The following is a 14,038-nucleotide window of genomic DNA, read 5'->3' as shown; positions in this document are numbered from 1 at the left end:
TTGGGATTGCCTTCCGGAGTAGCATGCATGACCCGGAAGTCGTTTCATGAATGATTCCTGCATCCGGTCGCCCCATTGGATTGCTTTCCACAAGAAAAAGTTACATGTCTAATCCATCTCGAATTGGACCAACATCAGCTCTTCCTTCCATTGATCCCGTAGTGCCTTTGCCCGGAGCCAGTGAACTTGGTAAACTTCATATTCGTCCGGTCAGCTCAACATCAAATGTGTCGAGCATTAGGGAACTCACATTCCTCATTCCATGATTGATCTGGACCATGCATGTCGATCTTGATGGACCAGAACCACATGAGGGATTCATTTCATCGACCACGGGCATTCGGATCACCCACAGCAGTGCTGACTTTGAGCTGCTCACGAAGCAGGGGTTTGTACTTCTGAAGTTGGCCATCCCCCGTGTCAAGTTTCATCATTTGCGTCCTGGTCTTGGTATATATACTTGCATGCAGGGAGACAGCCTGCTGCACTGACGTTACCTGCGACCACACTTGAGTTTTTAGGGCTTGAGATTTGGCTTGCCTGACCATCGTTTGGAATAGGACTGCCTTGTTGCACAAGTGAATGCGGAGGTTGTGAAGTGCATCATTTGCCTGCCCTTCGCGAAGGAACATATCCAGCGGAATGAGATCCTCTGCCATCAAGTGTCTGCATCGATCTACCCTGAGGTTTGATGGCAATAGGATCACAATGAGTTCGGGCGAGTTTGTCCATGTATCAGATGTCTCAGTAAAATCTTCCAGGTCATCATCGAGATCATCTAGGATATCTACGTTCAAGTCGTCATGATTGTCATCTCCATCGAATCCCTCTCCGAGATGTGTGACAGCAGAATGCATAAATCCATCTATCTGGCCTTGGAGACAATCTCATTGCTGGGCAAGGTCTAATCTCTGTGTCTCTGTAGTTTTTTTTCTGATCCTTCGGACCTCAATGAGCAATGCAATTTGAGCCTCCTCATTTGCCAACCCCATAGATATCCATGTCGCCACAGATCTCCAAGATGGTGCTGCATTACAGGCATTACCCTGCTCTAGCAGTCTAAGTTCGATCTCCTTTTTGCTCAGTGCTGAGTGCAAAATTAATTCGGACTTCTATGGAGACATGGTCAGCTTACCCTTCTTGATATTTATCTCGTAAACATCCATTGCTGCAGGATCATTTATTCTGCTGGATTGAGCAATCCTCTCGTTGGCCAACCATTCTGTCTTCAAATTGGTGGGTGCTGCTTCATCGAGTCTGTCAAAAGCCTTTTCACTTTCGGCAATGCAATTTTTTGCCTGCTTGTATTTACGGCAAAGGGTCCTTTTCATGTGGATCATCTTGCAGAAGTTGGAATCGTTCATCTGAAAATCGAGACATTCCTGTCGATGAGGGGACAACATTCCCCGAGCAGCAGGGGAAATTAGGTTAAGACATGCCCAGAGGGTCTCCATAATCTCTCCATCTATCCGGCCAATGCCTTCAATGAAATTCAACGCATATCGTACATAGCAGCTGTCTTGATGTCCATGCACGTGCCACAAACCGATGCCAGGAATGATGGTCAATTCTGGTACCATTTCAAGAAATCAGCTTCGATCCACCTGAACCTGAAGGTGCTTGTTGTATTGACAGTTGATGTCATAAAAGGTGACAGCCCTGGTAATGCCTTCCATGTTGTGCTGGGCAGCCTCGCAAAGGGCGTAGTCCATGTTCATTTGTCTGCAAATGATGCATGATCAACTTCTGAATGTAGAACTTCATGTTCGGCTTGCCTTTCACCTTTCTGAAGATCGACCATCGCATGAGGCACAAAGCAGCCATGGTGGACACAAGCAACTCCCCCGATACCCATCGACTCCAGCTTGTGCCGAGCCGCATTTGCTCGATTTACCGCCTGGTGATTGTTGCAGCTAGATTTTTCCAAAGTGTCAGCAGCCTCCACAAGATGCACTTTATACCTGTCCTTTCCCACCATGAACCCCAGCCCATCTGCAAGCCACACTTCATCAAATGGCTTGATGGGATGCAAGTGTTCGGCTTTGAAATTACCGTCCATCACAAATGACCAGGTATATTTCCAGCTTGGAGTTCTTATCATCACTTAGGTCACTTAAGTATAAAACTAGACTCACTCATCAGGTGTTTCATTCCCTGACAAGGATATGTTGATCCCAGGCTGAGGACATGTCAGGCAAAACAATGCGAGATCTCCGGCATTTGGGACGTTGGAACGATGACCGAAGCCATGCCATTTCATGGTCTTCAACTGCCTCCATTGTCGAGCGACTCTCATGAGCTCTCTGTATCGGTCCTTGCCAAGTGCCTTGTCAATATAATGTCCTTTAGATGAAGGAGATATATAATTACCGGAACAAGGTGAGGAAACATGCTGGAGGTCATTCGCCGGAGCTTGCTGTAATAGTTCATCGCGGAGGTGCCACATTCTAGGTTGTCCAATAGAAAATTGTCGAACACTCTGAAGGTGAACACAGTCTTCAGTTTGTTGAATGATGCAGGGAAAAATCCATCTCGAAACATTTGAATGTCTGGACTCATGGTGTTTGGACAATTGCAGCATCGAACCTCGAGGCGATGAACTCTGGACTTGTCGACGATGACCATGGTGTTTTCCTTAAGCTGGAACTCTGGTTCGTCTCCTTCAAACAAATCCCATCTATTTGCAAGTGCAGGACATTCTTTGCCATCATGACCGAGGTGTATGACGAGTCCGACATGAGCCAGACAACTTTGCTCGAAGAACTGACCATTCCATTGACTGATCCAGTGGAAAGGATTGCAACGATGTTGACTCCTGCAACATCCAATGCAATAGAGTGGCTCCCCAAGACAATCTTGACATTTGTAGACCCCATCCTGGTCACAGACGATGCATCTCCTATCTTCTGGAGGAGCTTCTCGATCCAGGAGGTGATGCAGATATGATTCCTGCCTTGGGAGCCATTGCCTCAGGTAGTCATTCTGGCTCTGCATTTGTTATACTTAGCAATGTTTGAACAACACTCCAACGGTTTACATTCACTTGCAATTGTTTTTGGAAGCTGCAAAGGCTCGAATGAGCCTTGGTCTTGCTCATAAGTATTATCAGGACAGTCTTCACAAGTAGGTGGTGCAGGAACAGGCTGAAGTAAGGTGATTCCAAGGGAGAGTTAGGCATGGACCTGTAGGCATGTCGTTTTGCACTTGCAAGCGGGACCTTGACCCAAGTTTTCCTACCTTTTCTGCCCCTTGCTTCTACCCTGTGGGATTTTTGCAGCGGGGTGCATAGACCTATCTTCATCCTATTTTTGAATCTTGCAAGAGCAGCATTAGCTCAGGAAGGTCACATGAATTGTTATTCCAATGCTATGTTTGTGCAGTATTGGTTGTTCATTACAAATTTATTTCCAATAATGGCATCATGTCCGATATGGGTTGATTAACCAACTGTTAGGCTTTGGTCAAAGTTGAACTTTGAACCAATATTAATTACACCTTGCTTACCCTCAGCACATTCACCAATCAGGATCACCATGGCAAGATCAGGTCATTCCACTCGCTTGTCTCCTGGAAGACATAGAGCACATCAACCCCAGACACAGAAGCTCATGGAAACCGAAATTTCTGAGCTGAAGAACTACCTTCCTGAGTGGACTTCTGCGAAAAGGAGCGAGAAGCGGGCAGTTTTCACTGCAATTTCCAGGGCTGCCAGGTTGTTTGCGCCAAAAGTGGACCAAGGACAATGGAAAAAGAGGAAGCAGGTGATACATCCTTGTTGTGATGTGAAACAAAATTTTTAATGTCTTACACTTCCTTCAATGCTCAGATGTACAAGACTTGGTTGTTCAACAACAAGAAAAAGAAGGAAAGGAAGGACATGATAAAGTATGGGAGGAAATGGACACCTAGGATGGTGATCTACCAGGATAATCGGGAAGAGGTGCTGAAGAGGATCGAGGATGAGTCCAGGGCAAAGCCAGGAGATCCTAGTATGTTCAAGCATTATCAGGCGGCTGTGAAGAGAGTCGTGGCTGAATTGTCTGATGACGAGTTGGAGAAGGCGAAAGAAACCACCGAAGAATGGTCCAATAACTGTCCTCCTCCTGAGATACAAGCACAGGTCACCCATAAGAAGGGACCTGCATATATGGAGCACTTTCGAAGGAGATGTGGAGGCAATGCGGGATGAGAGTGTTTGTGTTGTCAGCTTGGAAGAATGAACAGGGCGAGGTGCTGTTCGGGATGTGAGTGAATTTTACCTGTCATCGCAGATCTTTCAACCCAATATATTTCACGCAGGCAAGATGATAACGAGGCATTAGGAGATGGAGACAGCTTCATGAAGACAAAGGACTGGGACAACATCAAGCCAGTGTGGCAGGAGTACATGCAGGAACAGTTCGGTGAGTGTTTAAACTGTTGATACCCAGAGGGGTGTGTTGATGGTCTCTGTGATAGGTGCCGGAGCATGGAAAGGTGGTCGACAGATGAAGGGAGGTTGCAAGAGAATCCGAAAACCAGCCTTTGAGCTCAACACTGACGAGGATGGGATGCCATTGCTTCCGAACATCACCGAAACAAAACTCGAGGAGAAGAAGGCCATAGTCAGGGCTTTTCTCACATTGCACTATGGTGAGTCCTTTCTTGCTACATCCGGGACATTGTTGAATGCATCAACATAGGGATTTGTTCGGGGATCAACAAGGCAGTAGTGCCATGGAGCACCATCCTTCAATGCCAGGATGACTTTGTGTCACAAAGATATCTTCTGGCGGATGTCGACTTGAAGGAGCCTTCGAAGTTGCAAAATTGGGACATGACAGCCCTCCTCAATTTCTGGTATGCTCGGCAGGAGAAAGGCAAAGGATCAACATTCACGAGTGCCGAAGCTTGAAGTCCGAAACATGAAATGAGTGGAAATGCACATTTCGCAAAATTGTTAACATGGAAATATTAGATTGTCTTCAACAGTTTGCCGGAAGTCATTTTCCGATCCCCAAGCCCAAAACCCAAAACCTGGAAAACCCGTAATGAGTTCTACATGTTTTCCAGGTTTCGGGTTTCGGGCTCGGGGATCGGAAAATGACTTCCGGCAAACTGTTGAAGACAATCTAATATTTCCATGTTAACAATTTTGCGAAATGTGTGTTTCCACTCATTTCGTGTTCCGGACTTCGAGCCTTGGCACTTGGCATTCGGGTCTCGGGTCTCAGGTCTCAGCACTTGGTGAATTGATAAGTCACTGATAAGTTTCGTGGTTTTGCGATGGGACCTCCATGAAATTTGTAAGAAATACCATATGTCCAGTGTTATGTTTCGAGCCTCGGGTTTCGGGCATCGGCACTCGGCACTCGGCACTCAGTACTCGGTACTCAGTGATTCAACCATTGAGTTTTGGATTTTGGTGTTCTGGGAGTAACACTTTCATGTCAACAATTTTGCAACATTTAGTCTTCCACTCATTTCAAGTTGCAGGTTTCAGGCCTCGGCACTCGGCACTCAGCACTCGGGTCTCAGGTCTCGGCAATCGGTGAATTGATAAGTCAATGCTGAATTCCAGGGTTTTAGGATCAGCACATGGTGAATTTTGTAACAAATTCCATATTGTGTATCACTTCCAGCCTCGGGTTTCGCGGCTCGTGTTTCAGGCTTCGGCACTCGGCACTAGGTGATTCAATCAGTCAGTGGTAACACTTTCGGTTTTGTGGTTTGGCTCTCGGCACTCAGTGATATGTCTCAGGACATCGATATTTCACACATTCCTGTGAGTATCTAGTGTCCAGTCTGGAGCTTCCGGTCATCGGGTGTCCGGAATTCGAGACAGTGATTTCTTGTTGAAAAATGGATGTTGTACCATGGGATTCAATTTTCGGGCATTGGGACTCGGTGATCCATGCATGTCAGACAAGTGCTTTATATATCTATATAGTAAACCAATACCTTGGCCTATACATCTACACAATATCTCCCTACCTCGGCCCACCTGTCTATGTAATATATTACCTCATCGGCCCACCAGTCTATATCATAAATAATTTCCTGCACTCTTGGCCCACCCGTCGATATAATAAATGTTTTACTGCTCGCTCAGCCCACCCGTCTGTACAATTCACAATGACCTCGGCCCACCCGTCTATATAATAAATATTCCACTGCTTTCTTGGCCCACCCGTCTACAAAATTATTCCTGTACGTCGGCCCACCTGGCTATACAATGTACCTTTACATCGGCCCACCCGTCTACAAAATGATTCCTATACATCAGCCCACCTGTCTATACAATGTACCTTTACATCGACCCACCCATTTATATAATAATGATTGCCTCTCAACTCCCTTCAGCCTAGCTGTCTATAATATACATGTCCATCCTACTGTACATATTCCCCAGATGGGCCCACCCATCTCCATCGGTAAAAATATTCATCCTGGTCCATCCGACATCATTGAGCATATATATAACATTGGCATAGATGGCCCCAGCTGTCTCCATCGGAAATAATATTCCCCCTGGCCCATCTGTCAACATCAGGGATATACATCACATCGGCCCATAGTCCGCTGGCCCATCTTATATGGGATATTATGTAGGTCAGGTGACCCATATAATACGGAATTTGTCACTGAAGGGGCTCTGTTTCCTGCTCTGCATTTTTCTTATATACCATCTTGGGTCTGATTATACACTTCAAATATAGTTTAGCAGCTGTCTTTCTCCTATTCTCAGTGGTTACATATGTAGGTTACACTTGTTAATAAGTACCCGCTCATGATCAAGGCCAAAGGCCAAACTACTTGGGGTATCTCTGGTGGAGTCCACTTCACCGCTCACTGCATAAGTTTCAAAACATTATTTTGTTGTTACAGTGAATAGTAGAATGTTATTCAGATTTAAGTTGATGTAAGAACTGATCCATACAGCATAATTTTTAATTTATTCCAACCCCCCACATTGTTGGAGCCAAGTACTAGGTATGTTAATTGTCCACAATTGTCCACTTGCTCCTGACTGACTGTGGGAACAAAGTGGAATTCACTACAAATATGCCCTGTCATGGGAATGACTTTCTTTCTCCTTTCCTTTCCAACTTAACTGGTTCTAATAATCACCACACTACACTAGATGTTTACACATATTACAGTGACATATTTCCATATTATATGGGTCACCCGACCTACATAATATCCCGTATAAGATGGGCCAGTGGACTATGGGCTGATGTTATGTATATCCCCGATGTTGATGGATGGGCCGGGAGGGATATTATTTCCGATGGAGATGGGTGGGCCCATCTATGCTGATATTATATATATCCTCAAAGATGTCGGGTGGGCCGATGTAATGGTTTATTGTATAGATGGGTGGGCCGATGTACAGGAAGTATTTTGTACACGGGTGGGCCGAGGGAGTGGTGGAATATGTATTATATAGACAGGTGGGCCAATGTAAGGGTTTATTGTATAGACAGGTGGGCCGACATACTGGAATTATTTTGTAGACGGATGGGCCGAGGGAGTGGTGGAATATTCATTATATAGACGGGTGGGCCGATGGAGGGGGATGTTATATAGACGGGTGGGCCGAGGTAGTGAGATATCTGTCTGACATTCACAGATTACCGAGTCCCAGATGCCCAAAAACCGAATCCCATTTTGCAACATCCATTCCAGACACCCGAACACCCCACCAAGTGCCGAGTGCCAAGGCCCGCACCCCAATGTCCGAAGCCCAAAACCTGAAGCCCAAAATCCGAAATCCGAAAATATGTATACAACATATCCATATTTCCCTCACTGCACAAATCACCGGGTGTCGAGTACCGAAACCCGAAACTTGACACCTGGTACACAAATCACCAAGTGCCGAGTGCCGAGGCCCACGCCCCGATGTCCGAAGCCCAAACTCTGAAACCCAAAAATATGTATACAACATATCAATATTTCACTCATTGCACAAATCACTGAGTGTCGAGTGCCAAAACCCGAAACTCAAAGTATGGTACAAAAATCACCAAGTGCCAAGTGCCAAGGCCCGAACCCCGATGTCCGAAGCCCGAAACCCGAAAATATGTATATAACATATCCATATTTCCCTCACTGCACCAATCACCAAGTGTCAAGTACTGAAACCCGAAACTCGACACCCGGTACACAAATCACCAAGTGCCAAGTGCCGAGTGTCGAGGCCCAAAGCCCGATGTCTGAAGCCCAAAACCCAAAAACATATATGCAATATTTCCATTTTTTACTCATTGCACAAATCACTGAGTGTTGAGTGCCAAAACCTGAAACTCAAAACCCGGTGTGCAATACGCAAAGATAATGAAAACATGGAAGTTGTTGTCTGAGTCTAGGTGAGTGTATTGGTAGTCTTTTCTTGTCCATCGATTAAGAATTCATGTCCAGTTGTAGTCACGTGTACCAGGTGTTGAGTTTCAGGTTTTGGTACTCGACACTCGGTGATTTGTGCAGTGAGGGAAATATGATATGTTGTATACATATCTTTGGGTATCAGGCTTTGGGTTTCAGGCTTTGGATGTCGGGCCTTGGCACTCAGCACTCAGCACTTGGTGATTTGTGCAATGAGTGAAATATTGATATGTTATATACATATTTTCAGGTTTCAGGATTTAGGTTTTGGGCTTCCGACATCGGGTTTGGGGCCTTGGCACTTGGCACTCAACACTTGGTGATTTTTGTACTGGGTGTTGAGTTTCAGGTTTTGGCACTCGACACTCAGTGATTTGTGCAATGAGTGAAATATTGATATGTTATATACATATTTTCGGGTTCCAGGCTTCGGGTTTCGGGCTTTGGACATCAGGGCTTGGGCCTCAGCACACAGCACTTGGTGATTTGTGTACCGGGTGTTGAGTTTTGGGTTTTGGACTCAACAATCGGTGATTTGTGCAGTGGGGGAAATATGGATATGTTGTATACATAGTTTCGGGTTTCGGGCTTCGGGTATCAGGCTTCGGACATCGGGGTTCGGGCCTTGGCACTCGGCACTTGGCACTTGGTGATTTTTGTACCATGCTTTGAGTTTCGGGTTTTGGCACTTGACACTCTGTGATTTATGCAATGAGTGAAATATTGATATGTTGTATACATATTTTCGGGTTTCAGGCTTTGGGTTTCGGGCTTCGGACATTGGGCCTTGGCACTCGGCATTCGGCATTCGATGATTTGTTTAATGTAAATGAAAAATGGGCATGTTGCATACTGGGTTTCAAGTTTTGGGTGGATTACACGCCCTCTGGCATTTGGTCATATGTGATGTCTGGATAATGGCTTCATAGTAGTAGTTGACTGTGTGAGAGCCAAGCATCTCATGCATCTTGATGGCCTCTTGCATTAGTACGTCTTGTGCTTCAGCAAGTGCGGTGTGATAATTTGTCTTCCTCTTGAGGCACTTCTCAGCAAGAGCTTTTTTTTCAGCTGCCGATTTCTTTGCTATTTGCTTTCTCTTCATTCGTGAGCACCATGGTGTGCACTGACTGACTTTTGTAGTCTTAATATAGCGTTGAGTGCTGTGCAGAGACAGACGAGCCATGTTGAATGGGGAATAGTGTTTGATACAAATGAGAGATCAGCAGTAGTATATATGTAAAAAATGAAGCGAACAATAAGTGAAAATTAGTACACAGCTTTGTAATCCTCATACCCAAAATCAGAGCCGCTGATGAGCTCATATATGTAAATGGCCTCGGCCTGAGACATGCCCCTTGGGCAGACATACTTGATAAAATCCGACACACAGTATGCCTCCTTAAATGCAAGTAGGATGTGAAAGACGGCACTGCCCTTATAGCCATGAGCATCAAGGTACTTCTCTGCGGCCATGCCAAGAAGGCCATGGGGTGGGTATTCTTCACTGTTGTGAATGCTGGGATCAGGTGGTCCATATTCTTCTCCAACAACTCCAGCAAGGGATCAGATGAAACGATAAATCTGGCAAGGCTCAGGATTGGTGGGCTGTGTGACAGACAGTCTTGCCATTGTCCTCGAGGAACACGAAGGATCTGTGGGGGACGTTGGAGTGTGCAATGGTAGCAATGTTGGTTGAGTGGGTGTGCGTTCATTTCCTCTGGTGAGCATGAACTTGAACTCAACAGCCTCAACAAATGTCCTAGTTTTCTTGAACTTCTGCACTTGTTGTCCGCTCACTTGCTGAAATGCCCCTTCCCTATACTGCAGTTAGATAATCATCAGTAGAGACAATGTGTAGTACTCACCAGGTAAGGTATATTCCAACATTCCTACCGCACACAACAGGGTAAAATGGCATGTGATGCGAAAATATTGCCTTGAGGGCCTGAGACTATAAGAGAGAGTCCGTCACGCTGATTGGTGGTACTTGTTGGCTGAGCAATTTGATAAAATGCTGCAAGGTCATGACATGTTCAGCCTGTTTGGTAGTTTCGCATGCAACAACCAGTGACCATGCTGGTCGTGTTGTCCTGGTGAATGGGCTTGTAATGATTGTATCAGCCTCAATTTCTGGCAAGATCAAGCAATCTACTCACTAAATAGTCACTATGCCAGGTTCTCAGTCACCCAATACAGCAAACACAGCCATTGTTGAAGCTAGTGAGTGGTGGTGCACAGACAGCGAGCGTGATGTTCAGGAGCGAAGTCATGTAACCACGCATGGTCAACAAAGTCACATGTACATTCAAGTAAAAGACTTACAGTTGAAACATAGTGCCTGCGAGAGCACAGGGCTTTATGAATATTAGGAATGTGATGGTAAATATAAATAGCATTTAAATAAATAAAAAATTGAAAAAAATGGTCCAGAACTGGGGGACTTACCTTGCTCATCATGGTGAACAGCGAGCACAGACTATTGGTGATGAGCGCACATCATGGGAGCTGCCAAAAGCATGGGGATCACATTGCTGACATAGCTGACAGTTACCGTCGGCAGCCTCCGGTAATAGCCTTGTTAATAGCCTTGTTATGTTAGCAAGTGTTTAGGGAATAAACCATTTATTCGTAGTATTACTAGTAGTGAGTGAGATAGCAAAGATCATATGCTAACTAGGATGCCATTCCCACCCCATTATGGCAATCTAATAAGCTCCGAATTATGTGAGGTTGAGGTGCACACACCTTGAACTTGACATCGTAAGAATTGAGCACGCCTATTGCCAGACTCCAAACCATTGGTGGTGTGTAGAGTCTCGTGCTAGTACATTCCAAATACAATACATATTTTAAACCCCACACCTTAATTCGAACACCGCAACTTTGGACTCTATACACCTAGCCGACTGGCACAAGTTGTTGTGGCGTCAAGTTTGCCACTGTTTGAAATCCTTCCGAACAATGGATCAAGCTGTCAGGTATGCTGGGAAGCTTATTAATGCAACGGCAAGTGTGACAAAGTAATATTTAGATTACATTCATATTATTTAATTTATATTTTTAAATAATAACCGGTGAGCATGATGAATGCACAAGAATGGGAGTAGAATCATACAAAACATCATGCAAAACGTGAGGCAAGAGGTACAAAATGAATACAGTACCACTCCACTGTACACCACCCCAGAATGAACCTCGAATTTTGACTGATGAATGTCCTGCAGTGCCTGCAGCAAAACAACCTGTCAGCAGCAGGATTTGTCAGTGCAATTTTGGACAGCAGATATACCATTCACACTGCCAGCTGAGACTCGCTGACAATGAATGCAGCTCAAATTTGTGTGCAGTTGTACAATAACGAGAACTCACATCCATCAGTTTTTGCCTGGGCAGCAGGAACACTACGCAGAGAGTTGTGTAAGGAGGTTGCTGAGCTATCTCTCGAGCATCATGGCCTCCACTTCAAGGCCACCTCTGTGACTGTGGAGCAGCTGGAAACAACATTTATGAATCAGCTCACTGTAAAGATGCAAAGTGATGCTCTGAATGTTTGGAACCTTGTCTCAGTGAACTTCTTTGACTTCCATAATGCCTGAAAATGTGAGTCGCTGAGTAACCGTTCTGGGCTGACCATGATGATGCAATATTTAAGCTTCTCGATGTCCTGCGCAATGTTATTGATGAAGAGATAATCAGAATCTCGTTACATACCTTGAACGCCTGATCTGAGGCAGTCTCTTTACACAGATTGATGGCGGGGAAACCCAATGCCTCTGCCTCCTTTTGATTCTTCTCTCCTAATATATTCAGCGGTGTCACAATAATGATAATCCCACCTGCGTTAAATATGAGAGGAATCCAAAATGTCAATGTTTTTCTGGAGCCAGTTGGGGAGATCATGATAACATCCTTGCTGTTGAGCTGATATTGAGCTGCCTGAAGCTGCCAGGTGCAGGGAGACAAGCCAAACTTCTCTTGGACAGTTTGCTTCATGTTCTCAAAGCTTGGGACATTGAAATGACAAGGAGACATTCTGAGTATGGTAAATGTTAACTTAACAGAAATGAATCCAAAATGGGATTGCATCTGTCACATCACGCAAATTGACCTCCACGCACCCATCTGTCCGGTGTACCTGACGGCTTGATCCATTGTTCGGAAGGATTTCAAACAGTGGCAAACTTGACGCCACAACAACTTGTGCCAGTCGGTTAGGTGTGTAGAGTCCAAAGTTGCGGTGTTCGAATTAAGGTGCGGGGTTTAAAATATGTATTGTATTTGGAATGTACTAGCACGAGACTCTACACACCGCCCAGCCTCCAAACCATTGGCAGTGTGTTGAGAGTACATCCAAGTGCCGCCACACAGACCAAATACGACCAACAATAATTCAAACAGCACAACTTTGGACTCTAACACACTTGGCCAACTGGCACAAGTTGTAGTGGCACAAAGGTTGTATCTAATTGTCCCTCCAAAAAAATACCTTCGAAATAGTCGCCAGTGCACCCGGGCGTGATGCGGACGTATTTGATTAAACCTTTGATATAATTATTATTGAAATATAATTTTGATTATAATATATCTAAACTGTGAGGGAATTAGCAGCGCAGAAGGAATGATGCGAGGAGAACATGAGGCATAGTAGTCAGTGAGTTTGTGATAAAATGAGCGCTGTCATGCATGAACTACTGTTGTACAATGAGTCTTGCAAGTAGACTATCAAAGGTGATGCAGTGCCTGCAAGATAATGGCCTGTCTACCTCAACCTTCATGAGCGGTGTTCTCGAAAGCAGCCATGTCGAACACCAGGATGCAAAAATCTCACTGACATCTAACGCGAGTCAGTTGTACACATTGCTGAACACTAACGAAGACTCACATCTGTCCGTATTCTCCTGAGCAACTGCCCTCGTGCACACAGAGTTGTGTTGAGAAGTTGTTGAACTCAGTCTCCAACAGCATGGCCTTCATTTCTGAGCGACATCAGCAACCTGTGGAACAACTCAAAATGCTGCTCATTGATCAACTTGTAACAAAGATGAAAACCGTTGCCCCGCACCTTTGGAATCTAATGATGGCCCTTCTTGACAGCAGGGACAACCGCCAGCGCAAAATGCCAAGTCCCTCAGCTGTGGGGTCACAGACGGCGGACGTTGTCAAACAACAAGAGATGGATTTGGGCAAATTCAGTGGAGATAGCATGGGGCTGGGTGATGACAGTGATGGCGAAAGTGAAGAAGTCTTTGAGGGGCACCCAAAAAAACACCAGTGTTGTGCTGCCGAAAGGAATGAGGTACTACTTGTTATTGTAAGTCTCAAGGTGCAGCAGCAGGTACAGTACTGATGGTACTTATTAGAAGGCTGTAGTGGCAATCAGCATATGTTTGCAAAGCTCGAACGAAAAGTGCAACTACTTACAGGGTTGGATGGGATTCTTCATGAAGTCAACTTGTGTGCCAGAGAAAGTAGTTGAGGTTTTGGCTCATGCAGGTCTTTCAATCAGCTTGTCGTCAATCCACAATGCAGTAATGTCTGTCTCAAAAGAGATTAGCAGCAAAATCAGGAGTGAAGTATGCACACTTCAAGCAGCCTTCGCATACGATAACTTCGACATTGCTTTCAAGATATCTCAACCTACCCTGAAGAACTGGTCCTCATTTGTCAG

The 14,038-nt window shown here is 45.2% G+C and overlaps 6 protein-coding genes across 6 annotated transcripts; 1 reads left to right on the top strand and 5 right to left on the bottom strand.

The window, feature by feature from the left end:
• Positions 1–887: 887 nt before the first annotated feature.
• On the bottom strand, positions 888–1,364 carry EDB93DRAFT_1087067 (uncharacterized protein; the record flags this gene model as incomplete). The annotated part of the gene is made up of 2 exons (XM_041446014.1): positions 888–1,087; positions 1,136–1,364. 2 exons carry the CDS (start codon positions 1,362–1,364, stop codon positions 888–890), a joined length of 429 nt encoding a protein of 142 aa, XP_041306749.1.
• Positions 1,365–1,714: 350 nt separating this feature from the next.
• Positions 1,715–2,625, bottom strand: EDB93DRAFT_1087085 (uncharacterized protein; the record flags this gene model as incomplete). Its single annotated transcript, XM_041446016.1, has 3 exons — positions 1,715–2,093; positions 2,136–2,314; positions 2,371–2,625. The coding sequence occupies 3 exons, from the start codon at positions 2,623–2,625 to the stop codon at positions 1,715–1,717; spliced, it is 813 nt and encodes a 270-aa protein (XP_041306748.1).
• Positions 2,626–2,691: 66 nt separating this feature from the next.
• EDB93DRAFT_1046741 (uncharacterized protein) lies at positions 2,692–2,868 on the bottom strand (the record flags this gene model as incomplete). The annotated part of the gene is made up of 1 exon (XM_041444632.1): positions 2,692–2,868. A coding segment is annotated over one exon (177 nt), but the record flags the coding sequence as incomplete, so codon positions are not given.
• A 665-nt stretch (positions 2,869–3,533) lies between these two features.
• Positions 3,534–4,894, top strand: EDB93DRAFT_1251275 (uncharacterized protein; the record flags this gene model as incomplete). The annotated part of the gene is made up of 6 exons (XM_041453133.1): positions 3,534–3,761; positions 3,827–4,120; positions 4,165–4,244; positions 4,300–4,403; positions 4,459–4,632; positions 4,683–4,894. 6 exons carry the CDS (start codon positions 3,534–3,536, stop codon positions 4,892–4,894), a joined length of 1,092 nt encoding a protein of 363 aa, XP_041306746.1.
• A 4,742-nt stretch (positions 4,895–9,636) lies between these two features.
• Positions 9,637–11,169, bottom strand: EDB93DRAFT_1104664 (uncharacterized protein; the record flags this gene model as incomplete). The annotated part of the gene is given in 10 exon segments (XM_041447428.1): positions 9,637–9,738; positions 9,759–10,022; positions 10,168–10,191; positions 10,236–10,259; positions 10,527–10,536; positions 10,693–10,724; positions 10,816–10,846; positions 10,866–10,944; positions 11,045–11,075; positions 11,116–11,169. The coding sequence occupies 10 exon segments, from the start codon at positions 11,167–11,169 to the stop codon at positions 9,637–9,639; spliced, it is 651 nt and encodes a 216-aa protein (XP_041306745.1).
• A 712-nt stretch (positions 11,170–11,881) lies between these two features.
• On the bottom strand, positions 11,882–12,402 carry EDB93DRAFT_1087047 (uncharacterized protein; the record flags this gene model as incomplete). The annotated part of the gene is made up of 2 exons (XM_041446013.1): positions 11,882–12,034; positions 12,082–12,402. 2 exons carry the CDS (start codon positions 12,400–12,402, stop codon positions 11,882–11,884), a joined length of 474 nt encoding a protein of 157 aa, XP_041306744.1.
• Between the last annotated feature and the right edge of the window lie 1,636 nt (positions 12,403–14,038).

This window comes from Suillus bovinus (genome assembly GCF_016758785.1).
Source record: "Suillus bovinus strain UH-Sbo-P2 chromosome Unknown EDB93scaffold_35, whole genome shotgun sequence".
Taxonomy (NCBI): domain Eukaryota; kingdom Fungi; phylum Basidiomycota; class Agaricomycetes; order Boletales; family Suillaceae; genus Suillus; species Suillus bovinus.
Note: the sequence above shows the minus strand (reverse complement) of the source record. Positions and strands in the feature narration are given on the sequence as shown.